The 17,532-nt window shown below is 36.7% G+C and overlaps 1 protein-coding gene across 2 annotated transcripts in view; it reads left to right on the top strand.

Moving 5' to 3' along the window:
* The window catches only part of SPAG6 (sperm associated antigen 6), a 67,819-nt gene extending 50,517 nt beyond the window's left edge, over positions 1 to 17,302 (top strand). For both annotated transcript variants that reach the window (XM_049881852.1, XM_049881851.1), the window contains 3 exons: positions 3,778 to 3,894; positions 8,396 to 8,541; positions 16,268 to 17,302. In XM_049881852.1, the coding sequence (XP_049737809.1) occupies positions 3,778 to 3,894; positions 8,396 to 8,541; positions 16,268 to 16,337 (333 nt within the window). In that variant the 3' untranslated portion in view covers positions 16,338 to 17,302. The remainder of the gene's footprint in view (positions 1 to 3,777; positions 3,895 to 8,395; positions 8,542 to 16,267) is intronic.
* The last annotated feature ends 230 nt before the right edge of the window (positions 17,303 to 17,532 follow it).

Raw genomic sequence — 17,532 nt, 5'->3', positions numbered from 1 at the left:
GAAATAATGAGAATGCTGACACATTGTGAAAAATTAGCCAACGTCATGGAACAATTTATATAAAAATTGTATAAAGGGAACCAATTTGCTGTGTAAACTCTCACCTAAAACACAATAAAATCTTAATTAAAAAAACCACCAAAATCCATATGGAAATGCAAAGGATCCAGACTAGCCAAAACAGTCTTGAAAAAGAAAAAAAGGCTTACAGTCCTTGATCTCAAAACACTACAAAGCTACAGTAATCAGGTCAGGTAGTACTTGCTTAAGGAAAGACATATGTATCAATGGAATTGAGTTGGAAATCTAGAAATAAACCCTAATATTTATGGTCAAGTGAGTTTTGCCAAAGGTGCAAAGACAATTTAATGTGGAAAGGATAGTCTTTTCAGCAAATGGTGCTGGGATAATCATATCCACGTGCAAAAAAGATGAATTTGGACCCTGATCTCATACCATATACCAAAATTAGCTCAAAATGAATCACAGACCTAAATATGAGTTCAAGCTATAAAATTTTTGCAAGAAAATAGACATAAAACTTCATGATCTTGAGCTAGGCAAATATTTCTTAGCTATGACACCAAAAGCACAAAGAAAAAAAAAAAAGAGAGAGAGAGAAATTGGGTTTCATCATAATTAAAACCTTTTGTGCTTCAAAAGACACCACGAAGAAAGTGAAAAGGCAAGCCACAGACTGGGAGAAAATATTTGCAAATCATAAATTCAAGAAAGAACTAGTATCAAGAATATATAAAGACTTCATTTAACTCAATAAGAAGACAAATGACCAAATTAAGCAATGGGCAAAAGATTTTAATAAACATTTCATCAAAGAGGATATACAAATGACCAATAAGCACATGAAAAGATGTTCAGCATCATTAGTCACTAATCATTAGTCACTAGGGAAATGAAAATCAAAGCCATAATGAGATACCACTTCACATGCACAAAAATGGGTATAATTAATAAGACGGATAATAACAAGTGTTGACCAGGATAAACTTTGAACCTTTATTACATTGCTGGTGGGAATGTAAAATGTTGTAGCCACGTTGGGAAAGACTTTGGTAGTTTCTCAAAATATTAAAGGTAAATTTACCATTATCACCCAACAGCTCCACTCCTAGGTTCTATCCAAAAGAAATAAAAACATTCGTCTACAACAAGACTTGTATATGAATCTTCATAGCAGCATTAGTTCTAATAGCAAAAGTGGAAACAACCCAAATATCTCTCAACTGGAGGGAGAATGGATAAACAAAACGTGGTAAATCTGTAAAGTGGAATGCTATCTGGCGATGAAAAGGAACAAAGTACTGATACATGTTATAACACCCACTACTGCTGCCATTGAGTCAATTCCAACTCATAGAGACCCTATAGGACAGAGTAGAAGTGCCCTGTAGGGTTTGCAAGGAGCACCTGGTGGATTCGAACTGATGACCTTTTGGTTAGCAGCCGTAGCTCTTAACCACTACGCCACCAGGGTTTCCTGCTATAACACAGACAACACCAAAAACATTATGCTTAGTGAAAGAGGCCAGACACAAAAGTTTACATATTGTATAATTCCGTTTATACTAATTGTCGAGAAAGTCAAAACTATAGCGACAGAAAGTAGATTAGTGGTTGCCAGGGCATGATGGCAGGGAGGGAATAGGGAGTGACCACAATGGGGGTCAGTGAAAAAGAGGAAGACCCTCAATGAGATGGATTGACACAGTGGTTGCAACAGTGGGCTTAAGCATAACAACAATTGTGAGGATGGCACAAGACGGGGCAGTGTTTCGTTTGCTTTTACGTAGGGGTTGCTGTGACTCAGAACCAGCTTGATGGCACCTAACAACAACAACAACAACACAATGGGCATGAAGTTTCTTTTTGGAATAATGAAAATGTTCTAAAATTAGGTTGTGGAGATGGTTGCACAACTCTGTAAATTTACTAACCATTATTGAATTGTACACTTAAAACGAGTGAATTTTATGGTATATAAACTGTATCTCAATAAAGTTGTTAAAAAAAATCTTAAGCCCAGAAATGTGCACAAAAACAAAATCTTAACTAATGCACTAATACTTCTTTCATGCTGGATTATTAAGCCTATTATTAATCCTGACATATATTCTTACCTTGAGGAATACAGTTATAAATCAAGTATATTTCTTCCAGATGAAAGATAGTAAAGGAGTCATTAGACTCCTTTCTAGAGTTCTTGATTAATAGCTTTGCAATACATCACCAACTTGGAACTAGTGGAATTAGAGTAAAGCTATATATATGGGACAGTGGATGTGCTCTGTGCTGTACCATTAGTAGACCTTGTCACCAGTAGCAGTTAAGTTACATTTGTTGACCTGCTAAGATCACTAGGGTCCTAAGGTGGTTCCCAAAGGTATAACTCGGTGTGCTGGGAATCAAGAATTTAACTTCAAGTTACGTTACACTACTTATGGAAAGAAGTTGGGCTGCATTTCATACATTCCTTATTTAATTTAGTTTATAAAACAATGTTTGAGGGTATATGTGTTGAGAGATAAGAAAAGTTATATAAGACTGCCTAGCCTGGGTCTCTGGAAAACCTTAAATTTCAGAGTTCCATTACTGATAGCACAAATGTTGTTGAAAGTCTTGCTGAATCCAAGTTCCAGTTATAAAATTCACAATGTGAAAATCAGAACGCTCCTTGACATTTCAAAAGCATTGCAAAATGTTCAATAGCAGGATTCTGATCCTAGAAGACTAGGTCTGCTAAGGCCTCAGAGAGAGAGCAGGTGATCAGATGAAAGGCTGTAAGGATATAATGAAGCACAAAACCATATACAAGCAGATGTGGAATTCTACTGGGAAACAACACTAGACAAACCCAATTGTTGTGTAGCTTCCAAAGTGAAGTGGGCAGCCTTTAATGGCAAACAGAATCACAAACAGCCATGACCTGAGAGCTGACTGCAACAACGTGTTACAGTCACATCAGGGCCCTTCAGCCACATTTAGGACAGGGGACAGCCCCATACATTGTTACTCTGAAACACTGTGGAGTCCTGGGGAGGAGAGGGGAAAGGTAGGTAGGCATGGGTAGCTAGTTATTCTTTTACTTGTGGGTGATACACTCCCTAGTGCTGAGGGGGCCTTTCTCTATAGTTGGAATAGAGCCTGTCTGTTATACATCTGTGAACGGAGAAATTCATACCCACGAGCTATCGCAGCATATCTGCAAATGCTCACTGAATATGCACACAGTAGAGTATTCTGATCACATACTTATGAGCTCTGAAACCTTTTAGAGAACATAGAATGAATGCCTGATAATGGCATTCTATGATAAACTGATTATTTTCTTGTATTCATTGTTTGAAAAGAATAGGAAGTATTATCTCACAGTTTCATATATACAAATTTTTACACCAATAAAATACACATATTAATTTATGGTCTATAACTTATGCTTTATAATTTTAATTATCTCATTATCTCATAGGTATTTTAAGAGCTCACTAATATACTGTACATTTTATGGCTTAACAAGAAGACAAATTACAAGTTATTCCATGATAAAACCAATGAAAGATAGGAGTCTTTCTGACAACTGTTTAAAAAAAACAACTGCAGGTTAGACCAGGAAATTGATTTCATTTTTGGATCTTAGGAACATAAATTAAAGTGGAATGTTATTTGACAATGAAAAGGAATAAAGTATACATGGATTTGTATCAAGCTTTCATTGATTACTTACTTTGGTATGTATTTTGCTTTGTATTTTTTTAATAGAGTAAAAAAGCTATAAAGAATATCCTTCAAAAATGTACCTATCTACCAGCTCTTGAACCGTTTCTGTATGATGCTCCCCCCAACATTCTGAAGCATGTGGTTGGACAGTTCAGTAAGGTGAGCAGCATTCTCTTAGCCTATGTGTTGGGGACGTAAACGAAAATAATTTGTTTTTTCTGTTCGGTCACTGTATTTCCTTCTGCTAGATGGGGGCAGGGTTTTACTACTCAACTCTCACTGGTCTGTATTGACATGGAAGGTAACATAACATAAATAGGTTAGTAAAATTCACATAGAAATAAAACCCTTCCTTTTTCCTTGCTTTTATTTTTTTTAAAACCACAGCCTCTGTACAGTTTTTTAGTGTTCTCAGGGAGTAAATAGTATGCCAACACATGAAAACCTCATAATACAGATAATTTATATAGATAAGTAATTTTTAGTGATTTTCCCAGTGTCTGTTAGTCTCACTTAGGAACACAGAAAAGATCTTATAAAGAAAAGGAAAAACGTCTCGGAGCCACTAAGTCCATGTACTTTACTGCAGATGTTCTTAGGTAGTCATTTGGAGCTTATTAACTTATTTTATGAACAGTTTCAACAACTGAAGCTGTCAGGTTTCTTAGATCATTGCAGATTAAAGGTAGTAAGATAGATTAGGCTGCTAGAGGTGAGAACGGCCAGCAGAACTGACTACTTTTAGCAACGGAGGAGAGAAATGACTGCATTTCAGTAGTCATCGATGGTGAGGATGGTGACACTCAGCCATCAAGGACAGGTTAAATTATACTTGATTTAAAAAAAATGGGGTCTGTGGAATTAGTATCCTGTAGTGGCTCAGACTCTGGAGTTGGAGTGCTTAGATTTCCCACATACCAGCTCTAATACCTTCTGCAAAGTTTTGACCTCTCTAAGCCTTAGTTTCATCACTCATAAAATGGTACTTTATTTTCTAGGGCCATTGTTAAGATTAAATATGAGATATTATATGTAAAGAGTTTGGCTCAATATCGGGCACATAATAAGCACTAGATTAAAAACGAGTTTTTAAGAAATAAGACATGGAAGTTAATATTGCTGATTAACAAAATTTATATGAAAAGTGAACAGGGGTACAAATTCACTTTTGTTAGTTATAATCTACATAAATGAGGTGCTATTTTTGGAATAGTAAATTTCTACAAATAACGAATAAAAATATATATTGTCATAACTTTTTAACTCGGGCCTACAGTTAAATAGGTCTAGTTTTAGGCACTTATATTAAAGATAGACTCTACTAACAGCCTTCACTTCTCTGAACTCTCCATGATCTCCAGTAGCTTGACTGATGTTCAGATATCATGGCCACTGGAAAATAGGTTTTTACATTGCTAAAGCCACCTCAGCATACAGCTCTGTGTATTAAATACACCTGTGTTCTGTCTGCCTCCTTCTAAGAAAATAATCAACCCACCCAAACCCATAATCAAAGGATTTTTTTTTTTTTTCCTCTTAGTTATATGGGATGTAGGAGACATAATAGTGTGCTCACCTGACAAATCAACTAACCAAATAATGGAGAGAAAGACTAAATTACTGCAAGGGGAAAACTGATCCACCTCTTCACTTTTGTGTGCTTTGAGGTGCTAAGTAACAAATTGACCAGCTAATTTATCAACTAACAGGGAGGAAGAATAAGAGGCTGAGTGGATCTTCTACAAACTTGATCATCAGCTCTTAGAAATGGATACCTGTCACTGTTGGGTCAGTTGCGACTCACGGCGATCCAGTGTGTGTCAGAGTAGAACTGTGCTCTACGGGGCTTTCAAGGCTGTGACCTTTCAGAAGCAGACCACCAGGCCTTTTTTCTGAGGCACCTCTGGGTAGGTTTGAAATTCCAGCCTTTCAGTTAGTGTTGTTGTTAGGTGTTGTCAAGCCAATTTTTGACTTATAGGGAACCCATGTGACAGGGTTTCCTAGGCTGCAAACTTCATGGGAGTAGATTGCCAGGTCTTTCTCGATGGAGGCCATTGGGTGGGTTTGAGCTACCAATCTTTTCAGTTAGCAGTGGAGCACTTAACCATTGTGCCACCCAGGGGCTCCTTAGAAATGGATAGTTGACATTTCTGAAAGTTTCATTTTGTTGTCTAATCTTTTAGGATAGTGAGCAAGATATTCTAGTTTTATTAAACTTACTGTGAAAATGAACACTAACCTATATTAAAAAAAAAAGTCACTAAAGTAAATGAAAATAAATCAATGGGCTTTGTGAAAATTAGACAGCTAACTCAAATAAAGACAGTACCTCATATCATATACTCTTATAAATATGCCTTCAGGAATATTTGCTTCTGGCAGAATTTTGTGTACTCTTATTCAAAGGACACCAGAGCACTAGAAAGAGATAGGAAAGCAAGGCAGAAAGTTAAAAGATTTTAGTTAAATGTGGCTGGGGACAGAGACAGGAGGTAATGAAAAATCTCCAGGCCAAACGAAATATTTAAAACTGATATATCTATGGGGAATTCCATTAAAAAAAATACTAATGCAGTCTTCTTTGTCCAGCTGATTTGAATTATTTTTCTATTAGGAAGATCCTTTTGTAGTTTTAAGTATTTGTTAAATGCCATGTATCCAGTACTCTGTTAAGCACTGGGAAATAGACAAAAAAGAATAAGACAAAGTTCTTCTTCAAGGAACACTATAATCTAGCTGGGGAAACCAAACAAAACAATTAGAAAACATTTAAATGTACTAGGCTTCATGATAAACTTTATTTTTTAAAAGAAAAAATAAGTGAATGCAGTGTAAGGTATGTAGAGAGGGCTACAAAAAAAAAAAAAATTTTTTTTTTTTTTTTTTTTACAATGGAGACAGTACAAGTGAAAAAACTGGCCCTTGAAGAAAGAGTAAGAATTGAGGTAAAAAGAGTGTTTCTGTCAGAGGGAATGGCAATGACCAAGTAAAAGAGCAGGAATTCTCACATTTTGAGCTCACACCCTCTTCTCCACCTTCCTTGTTTGGTCAGTCTTTTTCGTCTTGCATAATTAATTTATCTCTGCTGGCTCTTTTCTCTCATCATACAAACATGCTCAAGTCTCTCTGATCCTAAAACCAAAACAAAAACACCTGTACTCTTTTGTTCTAGCCTAGCTCTCTGCCTCATCCTACTGATTTCTGTTTTTTTCTTTATGAAACATTAAAGCTTGATTTTACTTTCTTACTTCCAGTGCTCTCCTTAACTGATGGTAATCTGACGTCCTGTGCTTGCCATCTACATGCAAATGCATTTACTTAATTCTTCAGCACCTCTTAATTGCCAACCAAGTGGTTTTTCTTTTTAGTTCTCCTCGATTGATTTTCTAAATCTTCTCTTGGATTTGTTAACTCTTTCCTTTCCTGATTCTCTATGTCTTTAACATCTTCTCAGTCTCCTTTCTCTACTTACTCCTTAGTGTGTTCATTTGTTAAACATTGTTTAGGCACCAGGCCCTAGGGATATAAATGAATGTTATGGGTTTTGTCTCCAGTGACATTTATGTGTGACAGACACATAAACAGATAATCAAAATATTATGTGGTAAGTGCACTGATAGGAGTTTGACCAGGTGCTGTGAGAGAGGTATCTCTTATCCTAGGATAAGAAGGTGGAGGGTGGGAGAGTCCTAGAGAAGGTTTCTTGAAGGAGGGTGACACCTGAGCTGAGTCTTAAAAAATGACTAAGAGTTAGCCAAGTAAAGGGGGAGGTACCTGGACTGTGGAAGGCATTCTAGGAAAAAGAAACAGTATGGGCAGTGGTACTGCATGCACTTTGATGTTACTGAAACAAAACTGAGGATAGAGATTGGTGGGAAAGGAGTCTGGAGAGGTATGTAGGAGTTGAGTCACACAGGGCTGCCTGTGCCTTTAAAGAGTTTGCCTGTTTTTGTAGGTAGTGGAGAGCTCTTGAATGGGTGTAAGCAAAGAAGGGACACCACTTTTTGTTCTCCATATGTGATATGAGTGGTTCCCATTGTCTTTGCTCATTTTCATTGCCTTTATTCTGTCTCCACAGCATAAAAAGTTAATACACTTCTGAAGAGTACATTTTACGTCCATTCATGAGCAAATTTAGGTTCATTATGTTACAGGTGGATACCCTGGTGGCGTAGTGGTTGAGTGCTACAGCTGCTAACCAAGAGGTAGGCCGTTTGAATCCGCCAGGTGCTCCTTGGAAACTCTATGGTGCAGTTCTACTCTGTCCTATAGGGTCGCTATGAGTCGGAATTGACTCGACAGCAGTGGGCTTGGTTTTAATAGTTTATGTTATAGGTATGAAAACACAAAAACCAAATCTGTTGCTGTTAAATAGATTCTGACTCATAACGACCCTACAGGACAGGCTAGAACTGCCCTATAGAGTTTCCAAGGAGCGGCTGGTGGATTCAGATTGCTAGCCTTTTGCTTAGCAGACAAGCTCTTAACCACTAAGCCACCAGGGCTCCTGTTATGGGTATAAAACCCGTTGCTATTGAGTTGATTCCGACTTACACCAACCCTATTGGACATAAATTGTTTTTTACATTTTCTCTGATATATTACTGCTCTTCAGTAGTATAGAGAAAAGCTAGCATTTTTATGTGCTTCACTTTTCAAGGTGCTGCCACATGATAGCAAAGCACGACGACTTTTTGTAACAAGTGGTGGACTTAAAAAAGTTCAAGAGATAAAAGCAGAACCTGGATCTCTCCTTCAAGAATACATCAACAGTATTAATAATTGTTACCCAGAGGAAATAGTAAGGTAGGAAAAATGAACTTTGAGATGTTCAAAATTAAAATGTAGTTTTTTCTGTGTTCAAATCCAGATTTCATATCCACCGTGTCAACATGTGGCCTTGGAAATACTACATGTGACTAGCGTATACCTTTACTTCTCTCTTGACCTCTTTTTTTCCCAAATTAAATAATGTTCTGATCGACACACACATTTCCAAATGAAACTGGAGTGCCTTTTGAGACTTTCCTCTACTAATTTAATATATGCTTTACTAAACAGTATCTAAATATAAAATTTAATTAAATTAATAAAATACGTAAACCCGTTGCTGTTGAGTTGATTCCAACTCGTAGTGACCCTGTAGGACAGAGTAGAACTGCCCCATAGAGTTTCCAAGGAGCGTCTGGTGGACTTGAACTGCCGATCCTTTGGTTAGCAGCTGTAGCACTTAACCACTATGCCACCAGGGTTTCCAATAAAATACATAGAAAATTTAATTTCTTCAGTCTGTAAATTGTGAGTACCTAATTTAGAAAAAGCCTGTAGATTCTAAATCCATGTGCCTGGTTCCCTGCATATTAGTTTTCTGCCTTAAGCTCACATTTACATTAATGAGAGTATTACAAGTATAAAAGAGATATTGAGTGGTAAAAAGAAAATTACTAACTAAATGCTAAAAAAATTCAATGTTTTTTATATCCAGGTACCCCATAGTTATGTGGCAGGAAGCTGTTTTCAAGATTAATGTATATTTTTTTTAATGAGGTTGCTTTGCAGAGAATTAAAGCCAAACCTCAGTCCTTATAACCTGAAGAACTATACCACTAAACCCAAAATAAATAAAAGCAAAGTGACCCAGAAAAGATGGAATTATTTTAATAATATGAACCTTGAAAAATGCCCACAAAATACACAGAATAGAAGACCATACACCTACTCCTCACTTATCAAGAATCCTGTCATCCAACATTTTATATTTATGACAAAATCTACTATTTTACTCGTTAACGAGGTGGCAGGTAGGGCAGCTATGGCTGTGAAGCGTCCCCTTCCTCGAGGAGGGACTCTGGACGGCCTCCAGGGAAGCTGGACCGCGCTGCCCTGCGCCCTCCACTGCCTCTTGCTGGTGGTGTCTAGCTGCCACACAGGGCCAGCCTCCTCAGTGGCCACAGCCTTTGGGCTGATGCGCAGGCAGCGCCCAGCCTGTTCTGGGTTCCCAGCTCTTGTGTGGCCTGAGGCCCTGCAGCTTAAAATTGCTGTGGGATGGGAAAGGAGGAAAGAAAGAAGCCTTGGAGAGGGTGTTTGGAAGAAATGTGTGTGAGTTCAGATACTTCCCAAAGTGAGGCGAATTGGGCCTGAAGCCTCCACCTCTTTGGGCCAGGGTGCACCGCCCTGGTAGGAATTCCAAGCCGCAGTGACTCACTAGGCATAGAGTGCAGAGCAGGCTCTGTGGTTGTGAACACAGGGCTTGTAGGGGAGGGAATGAAGCCCTGGAGGCAGCTCCTCAAGGGAAGCTCCGAAGCCAGCACAGACGGAAGGTGAAGTGGGTAAGCCGTGGGCCCTCTGGTCACACAACCCGTCTTTATCCAGCTTTGTCTCCAAGCCTCCTTCTCTGCAGACTAGTAGGTCATAACTGGACTCATTACGGTGATGAGTGCATCAGTAAATCTTAGTGTTTTTATTTCTAAGTTAAAAAAAAATTGGACAAATGGGTGGTCTGAAAACAACAAAAAAATCCTCCATTTTTCCCTAATGCCAATTTTTGCATAATGACCTGGTCTTTGGAACCTGTTTTAGTCAACTAATGCTTCTATAACAGAAATACCACAAGTGGATGGCTTTAACAAACAAATTTATTCTCTCACAGTCTAGGGGGCTAGAAGTCCAAATTCGGGGTGCCAGTTCCAGGGGAAGGCATTCTCTCTCTGTTGGCTCTGGGGGAAGATCCTTGTCATCAGTCTTCCCCTGGCCTAGAAGCTTCTAGGGCCAAAGGACTTGCTCTGCCCCTGGCTCTGCTTTGATGGTAATGAGGCCCCCCTGTATTTCTAATTGTTTGTCTCTTTTATATCTCAAAAGAGATTGACTCAAGATACAACCTAATCTTTGTATCGAAATAACATTAACATAACTGCCTCTAATCCTGCCTCATTTACATCATAGAGGTTAGGATTTATAACACAAAGGAAAATTGCATCAGATCACAAAATGGAGGACAACCACAGAATACTAGGGATCATGGCCTAGCCAAGTTGACACATATTTTGGGGGAAAACAAGTCAATCCATAACACTAACCATGTTGATAAGTGAGGAGTGGGTGTATTTGTATACATTTTTCCAATCCTACCTCATTTCTTATTTTTTCCAATTAATGTTAGAAAATACAAATTCTCATTTTTTAAACTATATAACTTATAAAAGTTATAACATATCTGTTCATTCTTCCTATTTAATACCAGTGGCTTTTAATACATATTGTGACATTGATTTTAAAATCACAAAAATAATTTAAGATTAAAATTTGTTTTCTATTCACATATATTCAGTCAGTAAATTATTTCAAGAGGTGCACTTTTATGCAGTTTTGAGAGGTTTATGAGAACTCCTTGACCAAAAGAGTTCCAATAACTTAGCTTTGAAAATATTAATATATCAAAGGAGAAGGTATATCATAACATATATACCTACAATATATATATTATATACATACACAAAAGAAGTTAGTATAATATATAAAATATGTGTGAAACTACTGGGTGACGGAAGACAAAGATTTTTTATCAAGAAAAAAATAAAGTTGATTTTTGTACTTGGAATATAAGTTCCTTCAGGAAGAATACTATTTTATGAAATTAAGATAACTTTGCATGCAATTTCTTAAGATAAACAATATTATAAAAAACTGAAAGAAAGCAAACCAAAAGGCCTCCAAAATGGAATGAGCTATTAGAATCAAGCAATGGTAAGGCATTTTCTTGAATAGATGTTTTCTTTACTACTCTCTAGGAGTATTTTAACTGAGCAACCAGTGGAAATCAAAAACTCTCTCATGTTAGAATTTAATCTATTTTTTTTTTTTTTTTGTCAAAAGACCATTGTAAATTTTGAACTTCTTGCATTCTGTGACCTGGGGTTTCATTTAAAAATTGGGCTAAGCTGACAAACTTTTCCAAATTTCTGATGTTTTTTAAAGCATTAAGTTTGCAAAAGGTGTTTTATAGAAGTCTTTGAATCTTTGTCTTTCTGTGAAAATAGACAATCTCAAAATGGTTTTATTTTTGTAATTATATAGTTCTCAAGATTTATTTGGTGACTATTTTAGAACTAATTATTCTTTATAAGACATATTATCAGTGGATACATTCTCTTTGCTGCTATCAGCTTAAACATTTATTTCATATTGCCCTCCATTTTAGTATTTAAAAAAAAATCCTAAAAAAATTGTAATAAAGGTTAAGTGGTATATGACAAGAGAAAAGAGCCCCTGAAATAGAAGTTAGAAGACCTAAGTTCTAGTCTTGGCTCTGCTATTTCTAGCTGTGTGTCCTTGGTAATTCACTTAATATCTCTGGATTTCAGTTTTTTTCATTTGTGAAATGGGAAAAGCTTCTGCCTCCCTCTTAGAGTTTTTGTTAGAATCAAATGAGGTAACATATATAAAGGCTCTCGGAATACAGTGTACCATTCTACAGCCATAAGGTGTTTTTTGAACTCCTTTGTCTTCTGGATCTCTCACTTGAGAGAATTTGCTTTTTGGAAAATATCTCATTTGGGGATGTATGCAGACAAGTTTCCATTCAGTACATTTCTGGTATCAGAACAAATAATAATAATATGTATTAATAACCCAAACTCCAGATGGGTCTAGGATAAGGTTAATTCCCTTATATTCTTAAAGGTCATAGACAGGTAAGTTGGGATTGCAGGGTTGATAGCCAGAGGGAAGGACTTCTGGTTGTTTTTTTGAGGTTCATTTTGGTTGTGTCATGAGGCTGAAAACTAAGGCTTTGGTATCGAACAAACCTAGGTTCCTGTCTCAGTTCCAGATACTTACTAGATGTGTGACCTTGGCGATAGCATTTAAAGCCTTCTTAGCCACAGTTTCTTCATCTGCAAAATGTGGATAATTACCTACTTCATAGAGTTGTCAGAATTAAATAAGATAATGCTCATGAATTGCTTAGCCAAAGGGCTTGCACAGTGGAAGAATTCAACGCAGTAAATACCTGTTATTATCCTTGTATGCTTTCTTATTTTCATACTTCTGTCTGTTGGGATTAAATAAAACCTTTAGGAGTATAAAATTAAGCATCATAATAATATAGGGGAAACTACATAGCAACACTTGGCCACTTATTATTTTTCACCATTTTACTTCTGATGATAAATGCATGTCAAGCAAAATTTTTTTGTTGTTGAATCTTACTACAGTTAATGAATCTTTTTTTTTTTTTTAAGTTTTACTTTAGATGAAGGTTTACAGAACTAGTTTCTCATTAAACAGTACACATACTATTTTATGACATTGGTTAACAGCCCCACAACATGTCAACACTCCCCCTTCTCGACCTTGGGTTCCTTATTACCAGCTTTCCTCTCCCCTCCTGCCTTCTCGTCCTTGCCTCTGGACTGGTGTGCCCCTTCAGTCTCGTTTTGTTTTATGAGCCTGTCTAATCTTTGGCTGAAGGGTGAACCTCGGGAGTGACTTCATTACTGAGCTAAAAGAGTGTCCGGGCGCCATATTCTCAGGCTTTCTCCAGTCTCTGTCAGGCCAGTAAATCTGGTCTTTTTTTGTGAGTTAGAATTTTGTTCTACATTTTTCTCCAGCTCTGTCCAGGACACTCTATTGTGATCCCTGTCAGAACAGTCAGTGGTGCAGCTGGGCACCATCTAGCTGTACTGGACTCAGTCAGTCTAGTGGAGGCTGTGGTAAATGTGGTCCATTAGTCCTTTGGACTAATCTTTCCTTTATGTTTAGTCTTAATTCTTCCTTGCTCTCGAAGGGGTGAGGCCAGTGGAGTATCTTAGACAGCCGCTCCTAGGTTTTTAAGACCCCAGACGCTACTCCCCAGAGTAGAATGTAGCACATTTTCTTTATAAACTATGTTCCCTGAGACCATGGTCCCCACAGCCCTCAGGCCAGCGATTCGGTTGCCCAGGGAGTTTGGATGTGTCTGTGGAGCTTCCATGATCAAGCAAATTTTATTGCATTTTTGCAAATATAAACAACATAAGTAAAGATTATTCTGGTTAGATTTAAACTGCTTTTAGTTGCTGTGTAGGGGTTCCAAACTTTTTCCTCATAGAGGCTACGTTTGAATTCTTTGGCATCATACAGAGTCTAGTTGGAACGGGGCTTTCTGACAATTCATGAACTTTATATAGTGTATTTATGGGTCTGTATTTTTTTTTTTATTACTGAGATACATATGTAGTCTATATGCATTTAGGGGAGGTTATGTAATTCTGAATATGCACTCTGCTGGTGGGGACAGGGGGATAAATGTTGAGCACATTTTCTTCCCTGTGGGGAATCATGGAGATTTGAAGTCTGAGGTCCTTGGGGAGAGGTATGGCAATGGCAGTTAGCTTGCAAATCAGCCGCGTAAAACCTCAAGAATGACTGGTAGATCCTAATTGATCTTTTGGGGACTTTTTATTTTAAAGCAATGCTATCCAATAAAAATATAATGTGACAGCCACATATGTAATTTTAAATTTTCTAGTGGCCACGTTAAAAAAAGTAAAATGAAATAGATGAAATATATTTTAATAATACATTTTCTTTAATCCAATATAAACCAAAATAAAACCAAACCCAGTGCCGCTGAGTCGATTCCAACTCATAGTGACCCTATAGGACAGAGTAGAACTGCCCGTAGAGTTTCCAAGGAGCGCCTGGCGGATTTGAACTGCCGACCCTTTGGTTAGCAGCCGTAGCACTTAACCACTACACCACCAGGTTTTCCTAATCCAATATATAACCAAAATGTTATAATTTCAACTTGTAATAGATATAAAAATATTAGATATAGTATTTTTTTTATACTAAGGTTTTGAAATTTGGTATGTATTTTATCACTTCCAGCATATCTCAATTCACATGCTAAATTTCATTGGAAATACTTGATCTACATTTAGATTTTATAAAATTTACAGTTGAAAAAGTAGATTGACAAGTTGCTCTAAACATACCTAAAAGTTTTCCAATAACTGAATTCAGTATCAGTTTTTAAATTTAATTAAAATTAAATAAAATTAAAAATTCAGTCCTCAGTTGCACTATCCATATTTCTAGTGCTCAATAGCCATATTAGACAGCAGTTTATAAAGTTTTGCTGTATTTTTTTTAACCTATGTAATTTATATATAAAAAGTACTTATCTTGTGACTGGCACATATATAAGGCCTAGGAAGGTGAAGATGGCTTTAAAATTTGTGACTAAATTCAGACAGAGAGAGAAACAATTGTACAGTCCTCAGTGTAAGAATACTTGAAAGAAGCCCATTGTTGAAGGACAATTTTTTCAAGAGTAGAGGGCCTTTAGAGGAGAAACATTCTTCAAGGTAGCTTTTAATGTATACATGTACATGTGTATGTATGTATTTATCTGTTTAGTTATGACTGCCTGTAAGCACACTATTGAGAAAATACAGCTGTTTTGTATACCTTAACCTGACCAAATTGTAGAAGAAATAAGTACTGTAATATAAATTATGTGGATTTTTAAGTCAGGTATCTGTGGCAAGATAAAAATCACAAAGGACAAAGCAAAGCTCCTTACATTAAGTTTTATCTGGAGAATATGCCTTCAGAAAACCAAACCTGTTGCCATCAAGTTGATTCCGACTCAGAGTAGTGCCCTGTAGGTTTTCTAAGCAGTGGCTGGTGGATTCAAACTGCTGACCTTTTGGTTAGCAGCCAAGCTCTTAACCACTGTGCCACAAGGGCAGTCTTATTTTTGGTGTTTTGGAAAACTTTAAGGGATCTTAGATTTTTTTTATCCATTTATTATATTCTAGAATGTCTGCCAAATTTGACATGTTTATATGTGATGAATTTTTTCCATGCCATATCAAGCATTCCACAATGCATTAATCAATACATTTCATAATCTTCTACTGAATCTTTTATAAAATATTAAATTTATAAATATAAATTTATAGCACTATAGATGCTCAAGAGATAATGAAAATGATTAATTTCCAAGGTTTGTATGATAGAATATTTGTAAACCATTCATTAAATAGTTCTTTAATGTGAATTATATTACCAGAATTTCTACTCTTACGAGGGACCATGTCTGATGAAAACATACACTGAGAATAATCTTTAAGGGAGTCAGAATGTAGAAGTGGCTTAGTAATGACCAACTTTGTTGTCTAACTTATGAAGAAATACCTATTAGCCATGATGATTAAAGCAGCATCAGGCACTTGGTATCATAAAGTCTCTGTAATAAAAGTTTGCTACTGGATTGAAGTATCTTTCTTTGAAAATAAATTATCTTTTCTTTGTCATTGCAGTTATATTCCTTAACTGTTTTCCCAATTATCTAGCACAGTATTATGAGACGGTATTCTCTTCTTTGATAGTCTAACTTTATGCATTAAGCATTATTAGTGTATAATTATTCAGGGTGTATTTGAAGTTTCATTCATAGAATTATTTTAGATAAATATGTTGAATTTCTTGTGTCTTCTGTGCTGAATATTTTCACAAGTATCTAATAGAAAATTTTCTTTTTCAGGTATTATTCCCCTGGATATTCAGATACACTCCTGCAGAGGGTGGACAGCTATCAACCACTTATTAACTAAGCAAAGTGATGCTTTTATACTCAAATCACAGCAGAATGTTTATGAATAACAATTGTTAAAGCTCTTTCTAAATATCTGAGCTACATACATTCTAGATTTATTCAATGTGAAATACATTTAGGTAATATTTTCTAAATTTATATAATACTTTAAAAATTAGTAACTTTGCTATATGAGGAACTATTCATGGCCATTTGCATATATAGGATTTGCTCTTAAGGTAGATTTAAAAAAAGACACAAAAGGCTTAAGGCATTTGTTATTGTCCTAAAAAATCACACATACATGCACACACGTACACGCGCATGGACACACACACATACACACCTCAGTGAGATATAGACAAGAGATGGTATTCAAAAATCCTTAGGTATTATGGCCAATTCCTTATATGCACAGCAAAACTGGTTTTGTAAATTCCATACTAGGACATAGAGGGAAAACAGTTGAAAGAGGAAACTGATGACAGGGATACAGGGCACTTGAAATATACTCTGAAGCTGGTTACATAAATGCATTAGCCTAACACATGGAATCTGTGGGTAATTTGTTCAGTTTTCCTTAGGACTTAGGAAGACCCTACTCTTCATCTCAAGTTTTCCATGCACTCTCCATCTTCCCCTACCTGTTCCTTACTGTTGGTGAGGCTGCAGAGGGTAGAAGTCAGTACTAAGCATTACACTACTGCACACGCACTTTCCATCTTCACTGAAAGGTTTCTCAGTCTAGCTTTGTTCGTGAATAAACAAGAGAGCAGCCATGAAAAATGGTCCTCAGTATTCCCTTGTCCTTGCTTCACTTCCTCAAATTTCAAAAGTCACATTCTCAAGGATTTAAGGAATTACTTGAACAGAATACCATCAGGCTCATACTTTACATGCACATTCACTTAGGAAGCTGTATGGAAGTGGGAGAGAATTTCAATAAAATTTGAATAAAAACAGCATTAGTACTGTGCGTTTCATTTTTCCTACCTCGTATGTTTCTGACATTGGAGAACGTGATAAATTTAGGAGTCTTGGTTAGATGGTATCTCTGTGTCTTTTGAGCTAAAGGGGCATTACTTACAGTGATCTCTCCGGGGGGCCTGAAAAGGAGGTGATTGTATGACCCAGAGGCCCCTCAGCCACAGTGTTTTCAGCTTGGCCCTGTTTTCAGGTTTCCTTATTGAACTCACTCAATCCCTTTTTTCTCA

Source organism: Elephas maximus, chromosome 4 (assembly GCF_024166365.1).
Source record: "Elephas maximus indicus isolate mEleMax1 chromosome 4, mEleMax1 primary haplotype, whole genome shotgun sequence".
Classification (NCBI taxonomy): Eukaryota; Metazoa; Chordata; class Mammalia; order Proboscidea; family Elephantidae; genus Elephas; species Elephas maximus.
Note: the sequence above shows the minus strand (reverse complement) of the source record. Positions and strands in the feature narration are given on the sequence as shown.